General features: G+C 38.3%; 2 protein-coding genes across 3 annotated transcripts in view; one reads left to right on the top strand and one right to left on the bottom strand.

The window, feature by feature from the left end:
• Positions 1-782: 782 nt before the first annotated feature.
• mtmr7b (myotubularin related protein 7b) lies at positions 783-15,570 on the bottom strand. 2 transcript variants are annotated; one of them, XM_043241137.1, is made up of 14 exons: positions 15,321-15,570; positions 14,660-14,779; positions 14,234-14,396; positions 13,503-13,660; positions 12,970-13,098; positions 12,692-12,826; positions 12,339-12,471; positions 12,142-12,251; positions 11,746-11,871; positions 11,596-11,645; positions 10,771-10,971; positions 4,867-5,001; positions 3,672-3,798; positions 783-3,185 (listed from the first exon to the last, which is right to left on the bottom strand). In XM_043241137.1, the coding sequence occupies exons 1-14, from the start codon at positions 15,342-15,344 to the stop codon at positions 2,859-2,861; spliced, it is 1,938 nt and encodes a 645-aa protein (XP_043097072.1). In that variant the 5' UTR covers positions 15,345-15,570; the 3' UTR covers positions 783-2,858. The 2 variants fall into 2 exon arrangements, with proteins under 2 accessions (XP_043097072.1, XP_043097083.1); XM_043241148.1 differs by having other exon boundaries at positions 2,979-3,185; positions 3,644-3,798.
• Positions 15,571-21,571: 6,001 nt separating this feature from the next.
• The window catches only part of mtus1b (microtubule associated tumor suppressor 1b), a 36,584-nt gene continuing 35,310 nt past the window's right edge, over positions 21,572-22,845 (top strand). The window contains exon 1 of the mRNA XM_043236706.1: positions 21,572-21,736. The gene's annotated coding sequence lies outside the window, so the exon portion shown is untranslated. The remainder of the gene's footprint in view (positions 21,737-22,845) is intronic.

Genomic DNA, 22,845 nt, shown 5'->3' on the forward strand with positions numbered 1-22,845 from the left:
TTTATTTTTACTTTTTTATTTTTATTTTTATTTTTAATTTTACCCTCATTACCTCTACCCTAATTTGGTGTTCCGGAAAAAAAAATGGACAGCCTATTAAAAAGTGCTTGTAAATCCCCTCCAAAATTACTTGCCCTTATGTTGTTCCAAATTTGTAAGATCAAAAAATTGACATAAATTTATATTGTAGAGAGCAATGCAACTACCATATATGCTTGCATCATTAAAATAGTCTATTTGACGTTAGTGGTTCAACCATAATTTTATCAAACTACAAGAGTATATATATATTTTTTTCAACATTTTTTTCTTTACATTAGTTGTCAACTTTTAGTTACTTAATGTTAATTTAAGTGAAAACAAATATTTTAGTTGACTAAACAAAAACTTTTTAGGCAGCAGGGTAACAAGTTACTTTTTTTTTTTTTTACAGTGTATATACAATATTGGGTCATTACATAACAGTCTTTTGTAGATTGGCCATTTCTGATCTGGAACACCCAAAGTGTGGGGTTAAAACAAAGCTTATAAATTTAGCTGGTAAGCTTTTATGCGGTGTGAGCCAAGCTACTACTATTAGTTCAGTTCAATACAAAAACAATAACATAAATTTGAAAAATTATGCCAATTTAAATTCGCCAATTTATCAGTTATCAGCCAGGATTTTTGAGTGCATCCACAAGAGCTTAGTTTCTGCTACAACAATGAAGAGTGCGAAGAAAACTATGAAAGCCATTCATCAGTTGTCTTCATGAAGTGTGTAAACATTTTATAAATGCTGCTTTTAAATCAAGGCAGCGAGTTTGCCTTGTAGACTTTATTTTTTGGAAAAAAAACATATCAAGGGGTGAGACCCAGAAAGGCGTAAAGAGACACTGTGTGAAATGGAGATAAATATCTCAAATGAAAGCTCTTACTACTATTAAAATTAGTCAGCCATGAGAGTACACATTTTTGTTTTAAACAATTAAAATCGGTACACAAAGTATGGTCACAAAGTATTTTTTTTTTTTGCTTTGGCCCTCCTGTAAAGTTGGTGAAATGTCACATACTGCTTTCTGGTTCTCACTCCTCAATATTGCAGTTCAATTAAAGTGCCCTTATTAAGGGTTATGAATTCATATTTTGGCTTTGGGAGTCCCAAACAACAGGTTGACATGCATGCAAGGTCAAAAAACACATTTACTTTTACGTTAACATTATTTGTTTAATGTTTCATTCAACATTTTTTCCAAACCTATCCAGTTTGGTCGATTTCATTTAAAGCAGTGTTTGTGATCTTTAACGCTCTAAAAGCGACATCTAATGGCAAATAATGAATTCACATTTTTATTCAGACCAACGCAAAAGGACCAACAAGTGGGCAGGCAATATGCTAATGCTCATTTTGGTGTCGACATGAAACGGCTTGGGATTCATTTCAATGATTCAGAGTCGACTCTTTTTTTTGAGAGAGAGACAATAACTAATACAAGGTCCACTTTCATATTTAAAACTTTGCAGGATGTTATCATTCACTTAGAGCTGTGTTACACGTTGTATGGAAAAGTAACTGCCAAAAAATCCATAAATAGGGGCACTTTAACGCAACTTTAAAATGATGTTTATCAAAAATGGTAAAAACTGGATCCAGATATGCAGTAATTTCCTGTTTGGCAAACACTTTATTGAGAGCATTTGCCTTAGAAACGTAGATATTCATAAGTTCCAGATAAATGTAAAAACTACATACTATTGTAGCTGAAATGGCAATTACATGGATGTGAGGGGTTGATTGTCTATATCTCACACTATGCCTACAGTTACAGAAAAGGGAAGCAAGTAAATGTAGTGTGGGTGCCATACAGCTCTTGGTTCCATAGCCTATAGATCTTGTTTTTTTTTTACATGTACAGCAAATTCTCATTATTTCCATTTTCTAAACACACAGGTGGGAATCTGATGGTCATAATAGGCACAGATATGGGTATGGACATGGGCATGGGCTATGATCGGAATGAAATTCTTGCATACAGCCTGCTGTTTTTGCAGATAACGTGAAAATAGAATGCAATATGCTGTGCTATACAGTCAAATAAAACTGTTATAATGTATTTACCAGGCTAAACATCAAAAAGAAGACTGATAAAAGATAGTTCTTCCATTTTATGTATTGCCTTGTACACAGCGTTTTAAGCAGTATGTATCCAACTAATTTTTATCTCATAATTCAGACTTATTCTTTTGAGTGTGTATCTTATGTATCAGGCTTGTTATTGTGTCAGGTATAATGTCAGAATTATGAAATAGGAACTTACAGTTACTACTAAAAAGTCATAATTGTTAGATTAAAAAAAAATAAAAAAGGCTGAAACAGAAAAATCATTTGTGAGATAAAAACATTCTCAGTTTTAACTGAGAAAGATGAAATTACAAATTCTAAAATTACATATAAACTTATAGTTTTGAGATAAAAAGTCTGAATTATGAAATTAACTTTTTTTGTCATGGCTGAAACAAGCTTCAGAAATTCTGGGTTTTGGATATATGTTCTCTGTATTAGTACGAGTAGTATGGTGGTATGGTCTTCCGAACATCGCTATGAATAATGTCAGGGGAAAAAAAAAAAAACACTGGTTTAAAGGATTAGACAGTGAAATACACCAAAAACTAAAATACTATACAAGAAATAAGAATTTACTATAATGAAATAAGGTCCTATTGCAAGACCATCTTGAATATGTGTACTTGTTCACATACTTAAATATAAATTCACACAGATTAAAAAAAATAAAATAACACTTAAAAAACACAGCAGTTCCCTGTTTGGTACCCGTTACTGTGCTTTTATCCCTCATTGTCACCAGTTCCGTTTTAATTCAGGCTTGTGCTTTGACCACCTCGTCGGAATCGGGGTCCTTAGCGTCGTCTCCACCACTAGAGGAGTAGCTGCTGAGGTCAGCCACACCAGACTCGAAATCACTGCAGGTTGAAAGGTCATCGGGGTCACCGTTCTTGGGTGGGGCTGCTAACTGTAGCGGCAGGGTGAAGGAAGGAGTGTGTTTCTCGCTTCTTGGGGAGGTGAAGTAGTCTAGAGGGCTGCCGAGTTCGCTCTCGGTTGGAATCGGACGGCGGACACGTTCAGACAACATGTCGGTCTTCTTCCTCTCCCCTGAAGTTTTCATTTCCTTCAGTTGGGCAAGCCTCTGTAGAAATACGTTTTCAGACGATGAGGTTAGCGGGTTTTACATTGGCGCAGCAAAAAGAAGGTACAAATTCGATTCTATTGGGATAATGTTTGAAATAAGGGAGTCCATGTGTCTATAATTTCTAAATTGCCTAAAATGTCCAGGTTTTGGCTTTGTTTTGTAGAGAAAGTCTCTCTACACCCCACATTTTACATGTATTTGAAATACTTAGTTCTGTGCAGATCCTTCTATCAAACCTTGATTGGTCAGTTACGTATATAAATATCTGCACACTATTAATCAAGCTACCCAGAGTTTTTAGGTAATTTAGAACGGAATTGGAATGGAACACTAGTATACCATACAGTAAACTTGTGTAATGTGGGAATGACTTGTGCACCCATCCTCTACTTGCGGATGCGTTTTTTTAAATGCTCGATGATACATATGTGATATTTATGCATGCATGTGTATGCCTTGTCCAGCGTCCGCCTCCCGTGGTACCTCCTGGTGGGCGCTTAGCTCCTCCTCCAACTGTTGTGACTCCTCCCTCACGGCGTTCAGGCAATCGGCTGGAGATTGGTGTGAGGCCACACTTTTCTCTGCACGGCCGTACATCCCCTTCCAAAACCTGGAACATCAATTTTAGTCGATTGATCCTCTTTTGCACAAAGTGATCCAACAAAAACAATGCATTTAACACGGCAATAAAAGGCTTTGGGTGTGTTTTGTCTCGGTCACTGTATCATTAGAAAATGTTTTATGCCGTAATGCACAATGTGCTATTTAATTGACTCTAAAGCATAATAATTGATTTTTTAGCAAATGGTATGGACGAATAAACAAGGAAAATTATATGAATCATATTAAAGTGAGTTTTCTTTGTCTTGATCTAGATTGCTTGTTGAGCCCCTGTGTTGAGTATTAATTACGATTACTATTAGTGTAAAGTAATACCATTTCTAAGGTACTATTTATTTATTTTTTGATTTAGCTTTTATTTTAATTTTATTAATTCACAGTATGTTAAGTGTAAAAGTAAAAAAAAAAAAATCTTGTTTTGTCTATGTTTCTTGCCAAATTGCAGATATTTTGATACATTTTTCAGAAAACAAAAGTCATTTTGCTTCTCAAGTAAATGCATCTTGATACAAATTTTTTTGATATATTTAAACTAGAAAAAGACTAAAAAATAATATTAAGTTTTAGCGGTGTATTCAAATCTGCCATGTATTTCCAGGAACATGAAGGCTGAAGGTCAAGTTCACCCATCTAAACGTATGCTTCTTTTTTTCTAATGCTATATATATATATATATATATATATATATATATATATATATATATATATATATATATAGATAGATAGATAGATATATATATATATATATATATATATATATATATATATATATATATATATGTGTGTGTGTGTGTGTGTGTGTTTATTCCACGTTTAATTCTAATTTAAATATATCAACACCTCTTTCTGTTGCCACATTGGCTTAAAACAAACAAGTACAAAGGTGTCACAGCAAGCTATTTTGTTTCCATTATACTTTCACTTCACCTTCTCATTCTAACAGTACTGAGCTTTGTCATCACTGAGTCAATTCAGAAAGAAGCATGACTATTGTACAACAGCAATGCGAAAGAAAGTGTAACGATCATATAGAGACACTTCAGTTGGGTTGACTTACTTGAAGCAGTAGGCAGTGGTGAGAGGTTTCAGAACACCCTGTGTCTGACTGTGGTCTGTCCTGTATAGAGGGTTTGTGTGTTCAGCCCTGTTCTCCCACAGGTGCGGCCACAAAGAGTGTGTTCGCTCTTGTAGCCTGCATGGTTCACAAAGAGGGAGACTGAATGAGTAAACTAGTACATAAAGGTAACGAAACCAAAATGATCCAACAGTTATAACAAGAAGTCGCACTAGATGTTATATCAAATGCTTACCACATCCATTAAAAAATGAGTCTTTTTAAAGTAGGTATGCCACTGCCATGTTTAACTGCTCCACTTTGCAGGTTATTGTGGTGATAAAATGCCCACTTAGACAGGAAAATACGATCTGAAGCATTTAAAGGGATGAACTTTTAGTGATTGGTTTGACTGTAATGCCTGATAAAAGAACCACTCCAAAAATAAATCTACATTTTCATTTAGACTAACCGAAAATACCAAGGAGTGGGCGGGCAATATGCCAATGTTTCATGTTGAAGTCAACACAAATGGCTTGGGATTTGTTTTAATGAGAGAAGCGATTTCAGGCTAGAAGAGACGGACACCAGCGCGTAAGTCTATTATACCTATTGCTGTGTGTTGTTCAAATTATTTCTTGCTGTTTGAGAGAATATTTGCGTTTCCTACTTATTTGTAGTGTGTAGTTTAGTTGTGCTGTACTTTAAGTGGTTGTAAATTGTTTGCCTCCGGGCTATTAAGAGCACTTAAGTGTGAAGGCGTTAGTTTCGTTTTTCCTGAGCGACCTCCTGATTGGCTACTGCCTGGGCAAATTAGAACTAGCTTTTTGACTGTAACTATTTAAACTGCGCGCCTCTGTCAAAGCGAGAGAAGCGATTTCAGGCTAGAAGAGACGGACACCAGCGCGTAAGTCTATTATACCTATTGCTGTGTGTTGTTCAAATTATTTTTGCTGTTTGAGAGAATATTTGCGTTTCCCTACTTATTTGTAGTGTGTAGTTTAGTTGTGCTGTACTTTTAAGTGGTTGTAAATTGTTTGCCTCCGGGCTATTAAGAGCACTTAAGTGTGAAGGCGTTAGTTTCGTTTTTCCTGAGCGACCTCCTGATTGGCTACTGCCTGGGCAAATTAGAACTAGCTTTTCGCGACTGTAACTATTTAAACTGCGCTCTCTGTCAAAGCGAGAGAAGCGATTTCAGGCTAGAAGAGACGGACACCAGCGCGTAAGTCTATTATACCTATTGCTGTGTGTTGTTCAAATTATTTCTTGCTGTTTGGAGAGAATATTTGCGTTTCCCTACTTATTTGTAGTGTGTAGTTTAGTTGTGCTGTACTTTAAGTGGTTGTAAATTGTTTGCCTCCGGGCTATTAAGAGCACTTAAGTGTGAAGCGTTAGTTTGTTTTTCCTGAGCGACCTCCTGATTGGCTACTGCCTGGGCAAATTAGAACTAGCTTTTCGCGACTGTAACTATTTAAACTGCGCGCTCTCTGTCAAAGCGAGAGAAGCGATTTCAGGCTAGAAGAGACGGACACCAGCGCGTAAGTCTATTATACCTATTGCTGTGTGTTGTTCAAATTATTTCTTGCTGTTTGGAGAGAATATTTGCGTTTCCCTACTTATTTGTAGTGTGTAGTTTAGTTGTGCTGTACTTTAAGTGGTTGTAAATTGTTTGCCTCCGGGCTATTAAGAGCACTTAATGTGAAGGCGTTAGTTTTCGTTTTTCCTGAGCGACCTCCTGATTGGCTACTGCCTGGGCAAATTAGAACTAGCTTTTCGCGACTGTAACTATTTAAACTGCGCGCTCTGTCAAAGCGAGAGAAGCGATTTCAGGCAGAGACGGACACCAGCGCGTAAGTCTATTATACCTATTGCTGTGTGTTGTTCAAATTATTTCTGCTGTTTGGAGAGAATATTTGCGTTTCCCTACTTATTTGTAGTGTAGTTTAGTTGTGCTGTACTTTAAGTGGTTGTAAATTGTTTGCCTCCGGGCTATTAAGAGCACTTAAGTGTGAAGGCGTTAGTTTCGTTTTTCCTGAGCGACCTCCTGATTGGCTACTGCCTGGGCAAATTAGAACTAGCTTTTCGCTGTTTCCACTGCATACACTTTGTATTTATTTGTTGAGTGTGCGCTGGCGCGAAAGCGCCAGCGGAAGGCCCAGTGCTCAGTTCGCGCTCAGACTCCTGTGTGAAGACTACGAGAGTAAAGACATACGACTTTTACTGCGCGACTTTAACTGAGCAACACACCTAAGTACATTTTCCTTCATTCTCTTACACATCTTCACTTCCTCTTTCTACCTCTATCATGTGTCTCCAACTCATTCCGGTTGTCTCTCGTCCTCGCCCTAACAACACACGCAGACGACAATGCACTCCTACTAACCTACGCTCTGTCCCTACATCCTCTACTACACCCCTATCTTTCTCTGTTGGTCTGTGGAATTGCCAGTCAGCGGTCAACAAAGCTGACTTCATTTCTGCTTTTTCTTTACATTCTTCACTCCACATTCTGGGATTGACGGAGACCTGGATTCGTCCAGAAGACTCAGCAACCCCAGCAGCTCTAGCCAACAATCACTCTTTCTCACACACACCTCGTCAGGTTGGCCGGGTGGTGGCACTGGTCTGCTCATCCCAAACAATTGGAAATATTCAACCAACTCACTTGTATGTCATTACATCTCTTTTGAATTTCATGCTATCACAGTTACTACTCGACAAAATTCCACATAGTGGTAATCTACCGCCCCTGGACATATTCTAGACACCTTCCTAGAGGAGCTGGATGGATTATTGTCATCTTTTACAGACGAAGGCACTCCACTCCTACTCTTCGGGACTTCAACATTCATCTTGACAAACCTTACGCTACGCACTTCCATTCCCTTCTAGCTTCATTTGACCTCAAACGCCTCATCACGACAAGCACCCACAAATCAGGCAACCAGCTTGATTTAATTTACACACGCAGTTGTACTGCAGACACCATTTCAGTACAACCGCTTCACGTCTCTGACCATTTCCTTCTTACATTTCAACTGCATTTTCCTATCTCTGTGCAACCAACCCCTATACCGGTTACTTTCGACGTAACCTCCGTTCCCTTTCTCCCTCCCATCTCTCCTCTGCTGTGTCCTCCTCCCTTCCCTCACCTACCCATTTCTCTTCTTTGGATGTGAATACAGCTACAGATACCTTGTTCAGTGCTCTAACCTCCTGTCTGAGACGACATCTGCCCTCTCTCCTCCAGGCCAGCACGGACTGCCACCTCTAGCCCCTGGTTGTCTGATGTTCTCCGTGAGCATCGGGTCAAACTCAGGGCAGCGGAGAGAAAGTGGCGCAAATCTAAAGATCTGACAGACCTGAGCAGGTATCAGACTTTGCTTTCTTCCTTCTCTGCCAAACTGCACTGCCAAATCATCATATTTCCAAAACAAGATCAACAACACTTCAGACACACGTAAGCTCTTCAGATCATTTAACTCCCTGCTCTATCCCCCTCCACCACCTCCCACCACCTCAATATCACCTGACGATTTTGCCACATTTTTACAAACAAAACAAAAGCGATCAGCAGCCAGTTCTCAGCCCCAACGCACAACCCTCAACCAACCGCATCGACTACCGATTCCTCCACTTTCTCCTTCTGCTCCCTCACTGAGACAGAAGTATCCAAACTTCTCCTCTCCAGCCATCCAACAACATGTCCGCTAGACCCCATATACCCTCTCATCTCCTGCAAGCAATCTCCCCACTGTCTTGCCGGCACTCACGCACATCATCAACACATCTCTCCTCACAGGTACCTTCCCCACAGCATTTAAGCAGGCTCGGTAACCCCACTGCTCAAAAAGCCCACTTTAAACACTTCTCTTATTGATAACTACAGGCCAGTCTCTCTTCTTCCATTCATAGCGAAAACACTTGAAAGAGTGGTTTTCAACCAGGTATCACTGTTTCTTTCGAAAAACAACAAACTGGACCATAACCAATCAGGTTTCAGGTGCGCCATTCAACTGAGACTGCGCTGCTCTCAGTCACGGAAGCCCTGCGGACTGCAAGAGCTCAATCCAAATCATCAGTTCTCATTCTGCTGGATCTATCCGCTGCTTTTGACACTGTGAATCATCAGATCCTGCTGTCTACCCTCTCATCACTGGGCATCTCTGGGATCCCACTTCGTTGGTTCGAATCCTATCTCACTGGTAGGTTTTTAGGGTGGCCTGGGAGGAGATGTATCCACAGCACATCAACTGGTCACTGGGGTTCCTCAGGATCGGTTCCCTGGTCCTCTCCTCTTCTCCATTTACACTACATCACTAGGCCCCATCATACAGGCTCACGGCTTCTCCTACCACTGCTACGCTGATGACACACAGCTCTACCTCTCTTTTCATCCAGACGATCCAACGGTAGCTACTCGGATCTCGGGTTGCCTGGCGGACATCTCGACATGGATGCAAGAGTACCATCTACAGCTCAACCTGACAAAGACTGAGCTGCTTGTATTCCCTGCCACTCCAACTACACAGCATGACTTCACCATCCAGCTAGGTTCTTAAGTCAATTACCCCATCATCCTCAGTCAGAAATCTTGGTGTAATCCTCGATGACCAACTTACCTTCAAAGATCACATTGCAAAGACTGCTCGATCCTGCAGGTTTGCACTACACAACATCAGAAAGATCAGGCCCTTTCTAACAGAGAAAGCTGCACAGCTACTTGTCCAGGCCCTTGTCATTTCTAGACTGGACTACTGCAATGCTCTTCTGGCTGGACTTCCATCGAACACAATAAAACCTCTACAAATGATTCAGAATGCAGCGGCACGGCTGGTATTCAATGAGCCCAAGAGAACCCATGTTACACCTCTCTTTATCTCCTTACATTGGCTACCGATTGCAGCTCGCATCAAGTTCAAGGCACTGATGCTTGCATATAGAACAACCACAGACTCGGCACCGGTCTTCACTATTACAAATCTACACACCTCTAGAAGTCTGAGATCTGCTAGCTGCGACGCCTCATGGTACCATCTCAAAGAGGCTCAAATCACTCTCCAGAACTTTCTCGTTCTCTGTTCCTGGCTGGTGGAACGAACATATCCGGAATGCTGGATCTCTGTCAATCTTTAAGAAACTGCTGAAAACTCACATCTTTCAGCAATACCTGACCTCTCATCAAAAAAAAAAAAAAAAAAAAAAAAAAAAAAAAAAAAAAAAAAAAATACTCTCACTCTCACTGTCTCTGTCTTCTTATCCCCTTGTTTATTCCTTCCTTCTGGCATGTACTAATTTGAACACTCCCTGTGACTGGGTGTTATAAGCACTTACACTGTCTGTTTGTCTCTCTAAAAAAATGAATCGCTGTTGTACTCTCAATTGTAAGTCGCTTTGGATAAAAGCGTCTGCAAAATGACTAAATGTAAATGTAAATGTAATGAGCAACTCTTTCTTTTGAGAAACAATAACTTCAAACACGGTACACTTTCAGATTAGAAACTTGCAGGATGTTTTCACCCACAGAGTTGTATTACACACTAACATTTTCAAAAATCCATAATAGGAGCATTTTAATAAAACGATAGGCCAAAAGCACCTGCATGAGCTACTTCTGGTGAGATTCTGAAGTGTGTGAAGTGTGCCTCTGTTTGTTAACTAACCCATGAGGCCACAGGAGTGGAATTGCGAATAGCAGTGAAGCGAGAGTCATGCGACTGATACTGGTAGATCACATGACAATGACAACATACAAAACACCTGCATTGCTTATGACATAACATTGCTACAGCTGCTCGAATGCAGAGAAAATGCCGGACAGCGCTCAACTAGCCGAGGGCAGAAATATGCTCATTTGAGTTTGTCTCTTCATAAAATTAGCGAAATGTGTTTATTTTTTTCTTTTACCTCAAATCTCTCCTCTCTTTCTGGCAATTGCAGATGAAGTTCCCATACTGGCAGGAGTAGATATGTGTGTGTAGCTGTATGAGGAATCGCTCATTGAACTCAAACGCACAGGGGAACTGTTGCATCAACTGCCACACACACTCCAGAAACTGGTCCATGACTGGAGACACCTCCTTAGGGTCACCATCAAGGTGAGCGTACCTGTAGAAGATTTTATATAACCAATGAGTAATGGCATAGTCCACCATTCAACCTTTCTTTTCTCAGATTTCACTGGCACGATTGGATATTCCAACTTGGTGTGTCGCATTACCAAACAAGCAAGAACCAGTGGTGTTTGCTGTCACTGATGTGCCAAGTCTGAATGTGCACACATGCAAATTACTTTTCATGAATGAATAAAAACTTAAACATTACAGAAAGTTACTGACTGGCTTTAGAAGACGTTGAATAGTCACTGCGAGCCTTTGGGGAAAAAGCTGCTTGAGCGTTTTATGTTCCTTCTTAGAAAATGTTCATATTTGGGGAAACTGACCATGTGATATTTCTTGTTCGGAGCGTAGAGACTCACCTAAAGCTTAGAGACGCACAGCCTAACATTGCATACTGCATGACTCGGTTTAGTCACAGTATTTGCTATGGATTCAGGAATGAGACTTTTCTTGTTTCGCATGTTATCCATGCACAGCATACACAGTAGAAGAGATTCACAGAACGCTTCAATTCAATTATGCAATTCAACGAATTAAAATTAACTGCAAGTTGTACGTGGTGTCCAACATGTGAGGTCACAAACGTGCAAAAATTGAAATGAAAAAGACAAACCTGTGGGAAAACTTGTGTCCAAATGATACCCAGTCCTTCTCAATCAGAACCTAAGAAACGAGACTCATGCTTAATATAGAACAAAACATGACACATATTTAGATGTTGCACTAGCATTCTTTTAAAAATCAAAGCAAAAGTTATTATTACCATCAGTCCTTTGATCGTTCTGTAGTAAGGATCCAGTAGCACACTAGCCACCGAACAGGCCTGAGCTGTTCTGTCCCATCCGTCTGAACAGTGCACCAAAACACTCACTCCGTCCTCCGCCACTGCCTGACAACACAGATATAAAAGGAAGAATACATGTGTGATCATAACTATCATTTTGTATTTGAAGGTTTCAGATGCAAAAATGCCATCTGATATTTTCTCCTAAAATTAGGAGCCTGACAATAATGTTAAGTTTAAAATACAATTTCAAATGGCACTTAAAAGGTTTTTGCATCTGAACTCTTCATTAACTTATTACTCAGGTGTTATTAAATGTCTCCAACATGAGATGATGCCATGTTTTATAAAATATGTATTTCTTTAATGTCTTGCCTTTGCAATGAAGACTCCAGCATCTAGTACAGCTTTGATGTGTTTTAGCCACCCAGAATTCTCCAGACCCCACAGGAAATCACTCATGGAAGGAGCTGTGAGTTCACCAACTGCAAGTCACAAAAGGTTCATTTTTCATACGGTCAGCAACGCTAGTCAAGCATCTGCTGGTATTAAAGTCTTATACCGGTATTTACCATCTACAATCTTCTGTTGGCTGCTCCTCATGACATGGATGTTCTCTATGCCAATGAACTGTAGTTTTATGTTAGTGTAATGGTCTTCATTCTCGTAGCCCTTTCCGGCAGCACGATTAGCCATGGCATTTAGCTGGAAATAGTTACAAAAAGCGTTTCAACGTCACAATACTGCAGTCTTTTTATGATTCGTTATCAATAATAGATAAATAAACGGATAAATATGAACTTTCTATGCATCAGAAAAGTTTCACGGTTCTTTCAAAAAATAAAAATAACAACCCCATCTACATGTACAGCTTGCCTAACCTGTCCTTTCACTTATTGTTTCTACTTGTTCTGCGATCTCTCACCTTTGGCCTTGTGTCCACCACATACATGAACTCGCTGGCAGGGTTTGACTTCATAATGGCCTGCAGCATCTGCTCATCATCTGAGGAGCGCGCACTGAAACCAGAAAGAGGCTGGCTGCTCCGACAGATCGATGCCTGGAAAGCCAGAGGTGTAAGAATTTAAAAATAGAAAAGTGGGCAGGGTGAAGACAATGAAAAGGTTTGGTTCATATAAAAAGGAAAAGTCTGCAACGGTCTGTTCTTGGGTTCAAAAGGAGCGTCGCTATTTTTGCACTTACGCTGGTGTCTCTGTGGAAGTAGGAGAGAACAGGAAGACGTCCTCGACTCCGGAACTTGGCACTGCCCACAATGACAGCAGGAGAGGCTGACTTTGGCACAAACAGCTCTGACGGGTAAGTGTCACACAACTGCCGATCAAAATATTCTAATTAGTTCTGTTGTTTTATATTCTTATGGCCCTGTTTATTAGTAACACGCAATCCCAAGACACATTTACACATGCTTTATGTGAAAGGTTTATCGAAAATGTATTAAAATAGAATCATTTGTGCTGCCTCCGAGCAGCTTTGCTTTTCCGTTACTGAAGAAATACAATGGAGCTATTTTTCAATTTATGTTCCATAAAAGAAGTTATGAGTTTTGGAAGCACATGAGCGTTTACCTCTTATAGGACTTTAAGCCCAGTCTTCTACCTTTGTTTTTCACAGAGTAATTTAAGACGTAACCTCAAACGTTGATCTCTGAAATACTGTGGAACAGGAAATCATGCTTTTTGACCCAGAGCACAAACAGGCATTTAATAAATACTTACTCTGTACTCATGATTGGCTGCTGTGACGTGCCAGAGGTTGCTGGGTATTCCCATTCGATTGAATTCTGCCTTCAGGTCGATGAAGCCCCATGCCTTTTCCCTTAACTCTTTATCCAGGTTGGGGTTAAAAGAGAAACAAAACAGCTCTCCGTAGCGTTCTGGAAAAAAAAAGACATTAGTTAACGTTAGTTAACGAGTGGGTAGCCGTCAAATTCACAAAGCTGCATAGAATTGTGCTCTGACGTTGTTCGGATTTCACAGACGGTGTATTTTCACGAGGAACTGTGATGCCTTGGATTGTGAGCTGAGACCTTGGATTGTCTGACCAAAAAAGGCACAGTGTTTACTTTTCACTGAAGAAAATGCAAATACACGGATCATTATTCATGCTTCACCAAATCATATGTGAGTACATTTGTAAAGTGTGCAACCCTGATTATATGTGCACATCTCCTTACGAGTGCTGGCCATGTTTTATAGACAAGCCTCTTAGAATTAACTCTCTTTAATCATTTGGCTTTGTTTTAACACAGATTATGATCCTTCAAGTAGAATCTTATAATAGTTTTTTAAAGCATATTTTCTTTCTGATCATGAACAATATATATATGAGGTTACGTTTTAAAACTGAATTATAGTATGAATGATATATTTTGCATTAGACTGTAGCCTGAAAGCAACATGTTTAGCATTCACAAGTTACTGTGTGATTTGTGCTCATTTTATTTTACCTGGATGTGAAAGCCGAGTGAGTGAGGCCAGCACATCTAAACAGTCCTTCTCTTGTTGGATCAGCAGTCGGTAAACATGGAAGTTCTTACAGCGTATAATGAGAGGGCTTCCTGAGGAGTTTGTCGGGAGTCTCTCTACATTATATACCAAACTGTGCAGGACCTAGCGAAGCAAGAGAAATCCTTAGCGGCTGTGAAACTCATTCAAATTCTTTTAGAACCTTCTTGCTTAGACATAAAGATACGCAGTAAGTTCTATATAATAATTTTTATAGCTATAGCTGCGTGAAATATCACCAGATAATGAATTAGTAACTCAAATGATGGTATAATAGCAACAGATTAATAATGAAAATAAATGTAACTCATTTAGAAAAAAAAGAAGAAGAAGAAGTTTGACTGTCATGAAAGTGTTTCAATTCCTACCCAGGTCTCTTTGCGGGCCTCTGAGTTCTCTACAAATATAGTGTGAGTCGAGGAGAGGTATAATGTTCCCACCATAGATTTCCTGGGGGTCAGTCTATCAATCATACGCACATTTTCCACCTGTAAGAACACAACATAGTCTTATTTTCTAAAAAAATAATTAAAAAATGCAGCCATGTGATGTAAATTATGTTATCAAATGTAACCGGATGTCAATTATTTTGCAATTATAACACCAAACTTCTCTTTTTCTCTAGCTTGGTATTATTCTTAAACCGTCAAGTGATAAATGAAGAATAGCTAGGGACAGATCACGTATGTAACCTTGAATACATTCACATTATAAAATATCATACCACACAGAATTTATTTAAAATAAAATGGTAAGATCTGCTGAGTCTCGTGGTGCATCGGTAGTGCTGAGGCTGAACCATTATTCAGATCTTGTTACAAGGCACTAAAGGAAGATGGGGGGTGCATTGTGGCCTATCACTGGGCATATTCTGTCAAACCATTTATTTTCACAGAAATTTCATTCGGTGTCAACATTACGTTTGTAAAAGCATATGCCATTCAAAACGAAAGCGATTCGGAGGATGAACGGCGCATTGCGAGCGTTTATTAAATACCCGGACATAAAGGACATCAGCAGTAACGTTACCTTTGGTGTTCTGATGTGCTCCATCCTAGAGACGCCTGTCCAAATGATGCGCAGAAAATTAATCCGGACAGACCGGGGAATGGGGTCTTTTTCGGGTCAGAAGAGCGAAGCAATTCGTAGCATGTTGATTAAAAGAGCATCATTTGACAATGGGATGGCCCGCAGGTACTGTAACTCAAGCCATGGCTTGGTCTAAATGCGGAGATCCGCCGTGCTCTCAGACTGGTACACGGTGGACAACACAGAGCGCGCGCGCACGCTACGAATCCTACTATGGCGAAAGGACTGGCTCATGAATATTAGGCGAATGGTGTGACGTTTGCCCAATAGTTCTCTCTGATTGGCTGAAAGGCGGAAAATGATAGGCGTGCTGTAGTCAGAGGACCAATTAACGATTTTCATTTTAAGGAAGGTTTGGCTTATTAATTTTAATGACGTTACGTGACTGGACGCTTTAGGAAGGTAACCAAAGATCGTCACAAAGAGCTACTTAATATTTATGACCAAATCCCTCATTGTAGTAGGATTTGTATTTCGCATTACATTGGATTATTTCACAACAGCGCACGCGCAGGCATCCTGCTGTATTCCATACTGAAATATATAAACTATCGACCTTGAAATGAATGAAGACTAAGGACTAGGTGATAGATAATATTATATGTGTGTCAACTCAAAATAAGGTTCTTAATAAAAATATATATCATTTACATAGCATCATTATAAAACAATGTTATGTATATTAAGAACCTTATTTTGAGTTGACACATACACACACACACACACACACACACACACACACACACACATATATATATATATATATATATATATATATATATATATATATATATATATATATATATATATATATATATATATATATATATATATATGCCTGTTTCCAGTATTTCACTAATTTCATTATCATTTAAAGTTGATTTCCAGTCACACGGTTCAAAGAATCAATCACAGAGTTACAATGGCTGGTCAACACGGTTCTGTGTTTTATCATGTGATTTTCAGGCATGCTTTTGCTGATGCATTTATACATTTTGTAATATAGTGCCAAGTGTTTCAAAATTCATAGCGGCCCTTTGTCGTATGACTCTTTCAAAATTCAATCCTTCTTTCACTTATAATCATTTTTTTCATAGAAAAATCCTGATTTGCGTGATTACGATAAACATTGTTGTTTCCTGTGTCCAGATTTGTCCAAAGGGTGGCGCTAAAGGACCGCGGCGAACCTTCGTGAAACACCGGCTCGTGTTGCGTTTACAAAATGTTATTAAAATATTTGTTATATTTGTAAATGTTAAAAATAAAAATATCCAGTCGTTAGTGCAATAATTTCTATAATGTCATATATATATATATATATATATATATATATATATATATATATATATATATATATATATATATATATATATATATATATATATATATATTTTTTTTTTTTTTTTTTTTTTTTTAAATACTCAATTATAATACAGAGTATAATATACAGTATAGTTCAAGCATGAGTCAAATGGGGTTAAATAAAGTCACCCAAACATGCATGTATCTATGTATGCAATAAATAAATAAATAAATATTTAAGAGGTTGGTTTTAAATTGCATACAGTGCATCGCAATAATTGCTATTCGTGTACAACAAAGATTTCAAGCCCAAGCAGATGATTATCAATATCAGCATCAATGTGTTGTTTACTACAGCAGTATCCAGGACTAGCATGCGAGCGATAATATCATTGGCTAGCGCTCACCTGTCAACCGTCCGCGGTTTGATTTCAGCCAATCGCAATGCCGAAACCAAAGCAACGCGATTAATATTCATGAGCCCAACCGAGAACTCAGCATTTTAACTTGGCAGACTTGTAATATGAGGATCTAATGTAAGTCTATGTGGCGTTAATCAGGTAAGACCAGAGCAAAGAAAGTTAAGGTTAAATAGATTACTTTTATAGTGCTCGTAATCTCTGGACTAAGCAATTCTGTAAATTTTAATTTGAAAAAACTGACTATATTTTCAGACGTGCCCCAAAGTTGACTCTATTGATGTTTCTGTGTGGAGCCGGTCGATAACGAGACGGTACTGTTGACACTGTCCAGGGTAATCATCCTAAAGATGGTTTACTTTGTTGTCTTTGCAGATGAAAGTGCCTGTGGTCGATGCTTTAAAAAACACTCCAGCTGAGGCTCCAGTCAGAGCTGCCCGTAGGCCGTGATGGACAGCCTGCTGTGGCAGTATCTTTTCTCTGTCACTCTGCTTTAACAAGAGCAGACAAGTAGCAGAACATAGTTGCTTACACCTGATCTTCCTTAGGTCCTCCTTTCTCAGTGATGTGGTGAGCTAAAAGAGTATTCATAAATGCATTTACATAAAAAGTGTCATGTCATTACATTTTATGTGATGTATTTTTTAACAGACTCATACTCATTATCATTCACCTTAATCAGGAGGTGCCACATTGAATGTAACACCAATGAAATGAGGTTGTGAAGGATAGACTTTACTCAAAATGGGGTTGTGAAATTTCTGTAATTTTTGTTTGTTTGTTTCTTTTACCAGAAAGATGTTTCAGCTGCATAATCGGTGTGTTGTTAAACAACAATACGTTCCATTGAACTCACTGTACTTCTGTCCCTAATAGCCTTGTTTTCATTCCTGTCTAAAATTAGACATGGAACCATACTGACTAAGCTTTAATATATTGTATGCATGGTGAACTCATTTAAATTGGACCAGATAATGTTGGAGTATAATTTTTTCTCTTTCTATTTAGTTTGCTCCGGCTTAGGTGTGTCCTGTCCATCTTGGCATTCTCATTTTTAATCATAAAGTTAATATATGTGTAGTAAACACATGAATCTCTAAAAATATCACGCATGATGGATGACCTCTTTAATACAATGCAGACATCTGCTAATTATTTTATTATAGAAAGGACATCTCTGTGTTTTAGATGATTAATCATAAACCTACCTGCGCTCACTCGCTAGGTAAACAGGCTGTAACAATAATTTTACTAATGGCTTGTTTTTGGTTGAGTAAATATTATTAGTAACTCTGTCCGCTGAAGTCTGCAGTGGGGTTGAATGCATTTGTTTATGGGCCGCTGAGAGTGCCGATGTTTCTATATTGGATCTTAGTCTAATAGAGGGAGCCTGGGAAACATATAACCTGCAGACTGCTGGAACATGTGCATGGGTGGGCAGGATTGTGTCTGAGTGTCCATGTTTAAGTAAAGATGGGTGCTGCTGTTGCTTTCCTGATACCTTAAAAAATGAAATTGGACCTAAATGACTATTGTCCATGTATGGATCTAGATATCAGTGTATTTATATCTCTTCAAACCAGAAGTAGCTATTGAGTGTGTTGGGTGTGTTTAAAAATGCTTTGGACAGACAAAGAGTAAAATTAAATCCCTGTTATCTACACTGTTGACACACACACACACACACACACACACACACACACACAACAAGTATGTCCAGCTGTCTCAGACACAGGCAGACAAAACCACTTATATATGAATCTCTATCTGTTTTTTATCGCATTTTGACATTTTAAATATTCGGTTATGAATTTGAATTATGAATCTGCAATTCTGATAAATAAAGAAAAAATGAATCAACATACAAACTTTTATTTAGTTTTCTTTTTCTATTTTAATAGTGAATTGCTTGTAAATATTTATGGGTCATTTATTTTATTTTCAGCAACTTTATGCTAACATTTTGTATCATTGTGTCACTGTGCTATATTGTTAATGTTTTATTTATTTTATATATTGGCATATATACTGCCGCCCTGCTTTAGTCAGATTAATTTAGACTTTTTTATATATATATATATATATATATATATATATATATATATATATATATATATATATATATATATATATATATATATATATATATATACATAAACATATAAACATGCATACATACACACATTAATACAGTAGTGTTTGATAACCCAAATTTCTTTGTCTTCTACCACTGCTATTTGCCGATTATATTGTCTACTTGACTAAGCGTGCTGATTTGTTTTCCCCGAGCTTGATGTTGGTTCACCGCAAATATCAAATTTGTCTTTAACCTGATAACATGCAGGTCAGGCATTTATTGTACAATCATGACTCCTGCATTTGAGATTGCGTTAAAATGTATGCAAATGTGGTGTTGTTTGAGTTCCCTGAGCTCAAAAAAGACCCAAAGGCAAACTAACTGTTCTAAGCAGAATTCTCTGAAACAATATCCTTCAATCAAGTGGTCTGCTTGTCATCTCTCAAAACGGTGCCGGAGACATTGAAGGCAAACAGAAATATGGACTTCATTCTAACTGCCTATTCAAGGGCAGTTAAACAGCGTTCTGATATCATGTACTTAATGTCAGTGGTTACAGCTGTGGTTATGCTTGCCGGCCGGGGTTTGTGTGTGTCATTGAAGTTATGTGTTTTTTTACACAATGTTTTGTATCATTTATTTGTTTTTAAGCTGAATGATGTTAGGAACAAGATTGTACATTTTAGGTTACATAGCAAGTTAATGGCCGCGATATGAAGCGGACAGGACAATATCTTTCCACAACTTAATACTTCACTGATGCTCTTGACACTTTTTTTTGGTTTGTATGCGTGTGTGTTTTGTCTCTGTGCTCGTCAGCAGTGTTTTCCTGGCGTCTAATATGAGTTTATCTGGAAAAACAGCTGTGAGACTTGAAGATACCATAGTCTAATATTGACCACTTGACCACAGTTCAATGATAAGTCAGATGACTAACCACTGTTTAGCTGATAGCGAGCCAGCATATCATACTTGTTGGTGTGCTATTTTGACTTGTGCCAGCAAGCATTCTCCCAGAATATCCCAGCAACCATACAGCATTGTGCCAAAACCACTGAGAACAAGTAAACACTCACACAACAAGGCAAAAGTTTAGTGTCTTATAATGTCCTTGATTTTTACATTTTTGACTGTATAATGCAGAGAAAATGGTAGTCTTGTAGTCTTTAGAAGTGAGTAGATCATTTTAAGTAGACAGTAGTGTTGCAAACATATCACAGAGTGAACTGATTAGCATTATTTTAACCATAACAAAGCTGGAGACTTTCTATATATCAACAAATCTGGTGAAACCATACGGTTTTGTCTAAATTAATTTTGTCCATGTTGAATATCACTAGATTTAATATAATGTTAAAAATGTGGGGTTAGTAGAGGTTCTCACCAAGGCGGCGTTTGACAGTAATGTTATTACACATGAATTATAATTTTTTTCTATTCTAATATATGAAATTTGGTAACTTAATTTCATTTTTGATTTTATTTTAATATAATTTATTTGTGCGATTGTAAAGCTGCATTTTCAGCAGTCATTAATCCAGTCACATGACATTTTGCAAAGGCTCATTTATTATTATTCTCAATGAAAACATTTTCCTGGTGAATATTATTATAATAAAACAAAGTTCGAAAGAACAGCATGCAATAATTAAAATAATTTATTTAATTTAAAATTACAATTGTGGTGTACAAAAAAAAAAAAAAAAGATTAAGATGGCGACTTGTTTTAGTTTATAAAGTGTATCACATGCTCCAGAAGAGCTGTAAACATGCATTTGGCTGGATTATCACTGTTAATCTGAACAGATTTGTGTGGGCTTTTAATCTCCCGTTTTCAGTTAAGACCAACTTTAGTAAAACTGTTCCATTTTACATTGTCTTCTGCTTGTCATAACATCACTATCTCTCTCTCGTCCACCAGGTATAAAACTGAACAGACAGACTCCTCCATTTCCTTAAACAAGGGAGTTTTGGCTGCTTAGCAACCATGCATTCTGATACTCACAAGAGGGCCCCTTATTTCTACAGAAGTTGTAGCCAGGAGGAGGTAATCTGCCCCACACACACACACACATACACAGACAGCAGTGAACTTTGAGCTCTCTGACTCATTATTTGATGTGAAAACCCCATCAGCCTTTAAAAGTGTTTAATAGAGAATTTTTTTGTGGTTTTATTACGATGCTCATATGTGTGTCGCAGAGCAGGGAACATATTCCCTGCTATTGCCTAGGCTGGCACAGAGGGTTCTGGGTAACGGGTGGAAAATGCATTCCAAGACTACCTCGGAAAAGTCACTCGCTCTCTGATACACACACACACACACACGCGCAATTCTGGTTGGTTACTGCGGCACGGTTTGGCTGCAGCTGAAGACAGAGGGGAGGGGTCTCTCTCTGAGTCTCCGCTCTGACTGAAACTGCTCTCTTGCAGTGCTTTTGCTGGCAGGATCGAATGAAACAGGACATTCTGTCCGGGACAGACTTACCTGTGGAAAAATGTCTGTTTTGATGAAATGAAATACGCTCTAGGATTGATTCAAAACACTTGAAAAGCAGGTACGTCTTCAGGGTCATATTTAAGTCATAACTGCGTAGTCGCATGAGACAGACTCTAACTTTTCTTCAGCTGTATGTATGCGAGTATCGTTTTATGGTTTTCAGGTCAGCTGAGGCTTTTTTAATTACAGTCCCAGTGTGATAACTCATATTCTGTACATTCTTGGAGCTTTGAGTTTGTTTGTATTGCAATTTGTTATTCCTTGCATCTATGTATTCGTATGCACAATAATTGCATGTACAGTTATATAATGTAATGTTGATTTGTTTGCGCATGTGATGCTGGTATTGATTGGAAACCGAATCACTGATGTATATATTAATGATGAAGTTATTAGAGCACATACTCCTTTTGGATGCTTTCCAGCTCTCTTTGACGTAACCAGAGTGATATATTGATCTGTTTACACATTTTACCTTGCACCAGCATTACATGTACCAGCGCCAAAGTCGAAATGTGCTAGACACCATCAATGCTTTAGAGGGACGTGACTGTGTGTTGTACGATTGTTTGCTCTGGTGAGTATATGCACCTGCCTTACCTTACTTAAGCTGGCCTGACGAGATTCATAACCACATTTTTACACTTAATTGGCCCGAAAATGTTGGCAGCTGGAGTGCTATAAAAATAATGTTTGGAGTCAGTAAGAATATGAGTTTGTGGGTATTTTGGTATCGCATACAATGCGAATGACAAAGTAGACGGCTCATCTCTATGGCAACTGTTTGGTTCTGACTGTTTGGGAACCAGGAGAAGTTGATGGTGCCTCTACCTGCCAGAGATTTTGATTTTGAATTTATTATCTTAGCAGTATTAGTATATATTAACACAGATGGCTTTAAATAGTGGTTTTCTGTGAAGTGGTCTTAAAGGTGACGTATCATGAAAATCTGACTTTTTCTTTGTTTAAGTACTATAATCAGGGACATGGTGCATCTACCAGCCGAGAAAGTGTTTCTCTCTCCAAGTTATGTGGAAAGGGGATATTTTTATAATATTATACCCACGGGACCACTATTATGTTTTCGCAAGCCACAACGGTGTACCAAAAGAGACAAGAGAGCAGTGTATTTATTGATATTTACATGTATTACTTTTCCAGTCGTTT

Source organism: Puntigrus tetrazona, chromosome 1 (assembly GCF_018831695.1).
Source record: "Puntigrus tetrazona isolate hp1 chromosome 1, ASM1883169v1, whole genome shotgun sequence".
Taxonomy (NCBI): Eukaryota; Metazoa; Chordata; class Actinopteri; order Cypriniformes; family Cyprinidae; genus Puntigrus; species Puntigrus tetrazona.

What these genes read in the sequence shown, in the direction of transcription:
- mtmr7b (XM_043241137.1), bottom strand. Translation starts at nt 15,344, where the DNA reads ATGGAGCACATCAGAACACCAAAG. An exon ending in ACTTCCACAGAGACACCAGC is followed by an intron (nt 12,827 to 12,969) that starts GTAAGTGCAAAA and finishes CTGGCTTTCCAG; the next exon opens with GCATCGATCTGTCGGAGCAG. An exon ending in GGACACAAGTTTTCCCACAG is followed by an intron (nt 10,972 to 11,595) that starts GTTTGTCTTTTT and finishes AATCTTCTACAG; the next exon opens with GTACGCTCACCTTGATGGTG.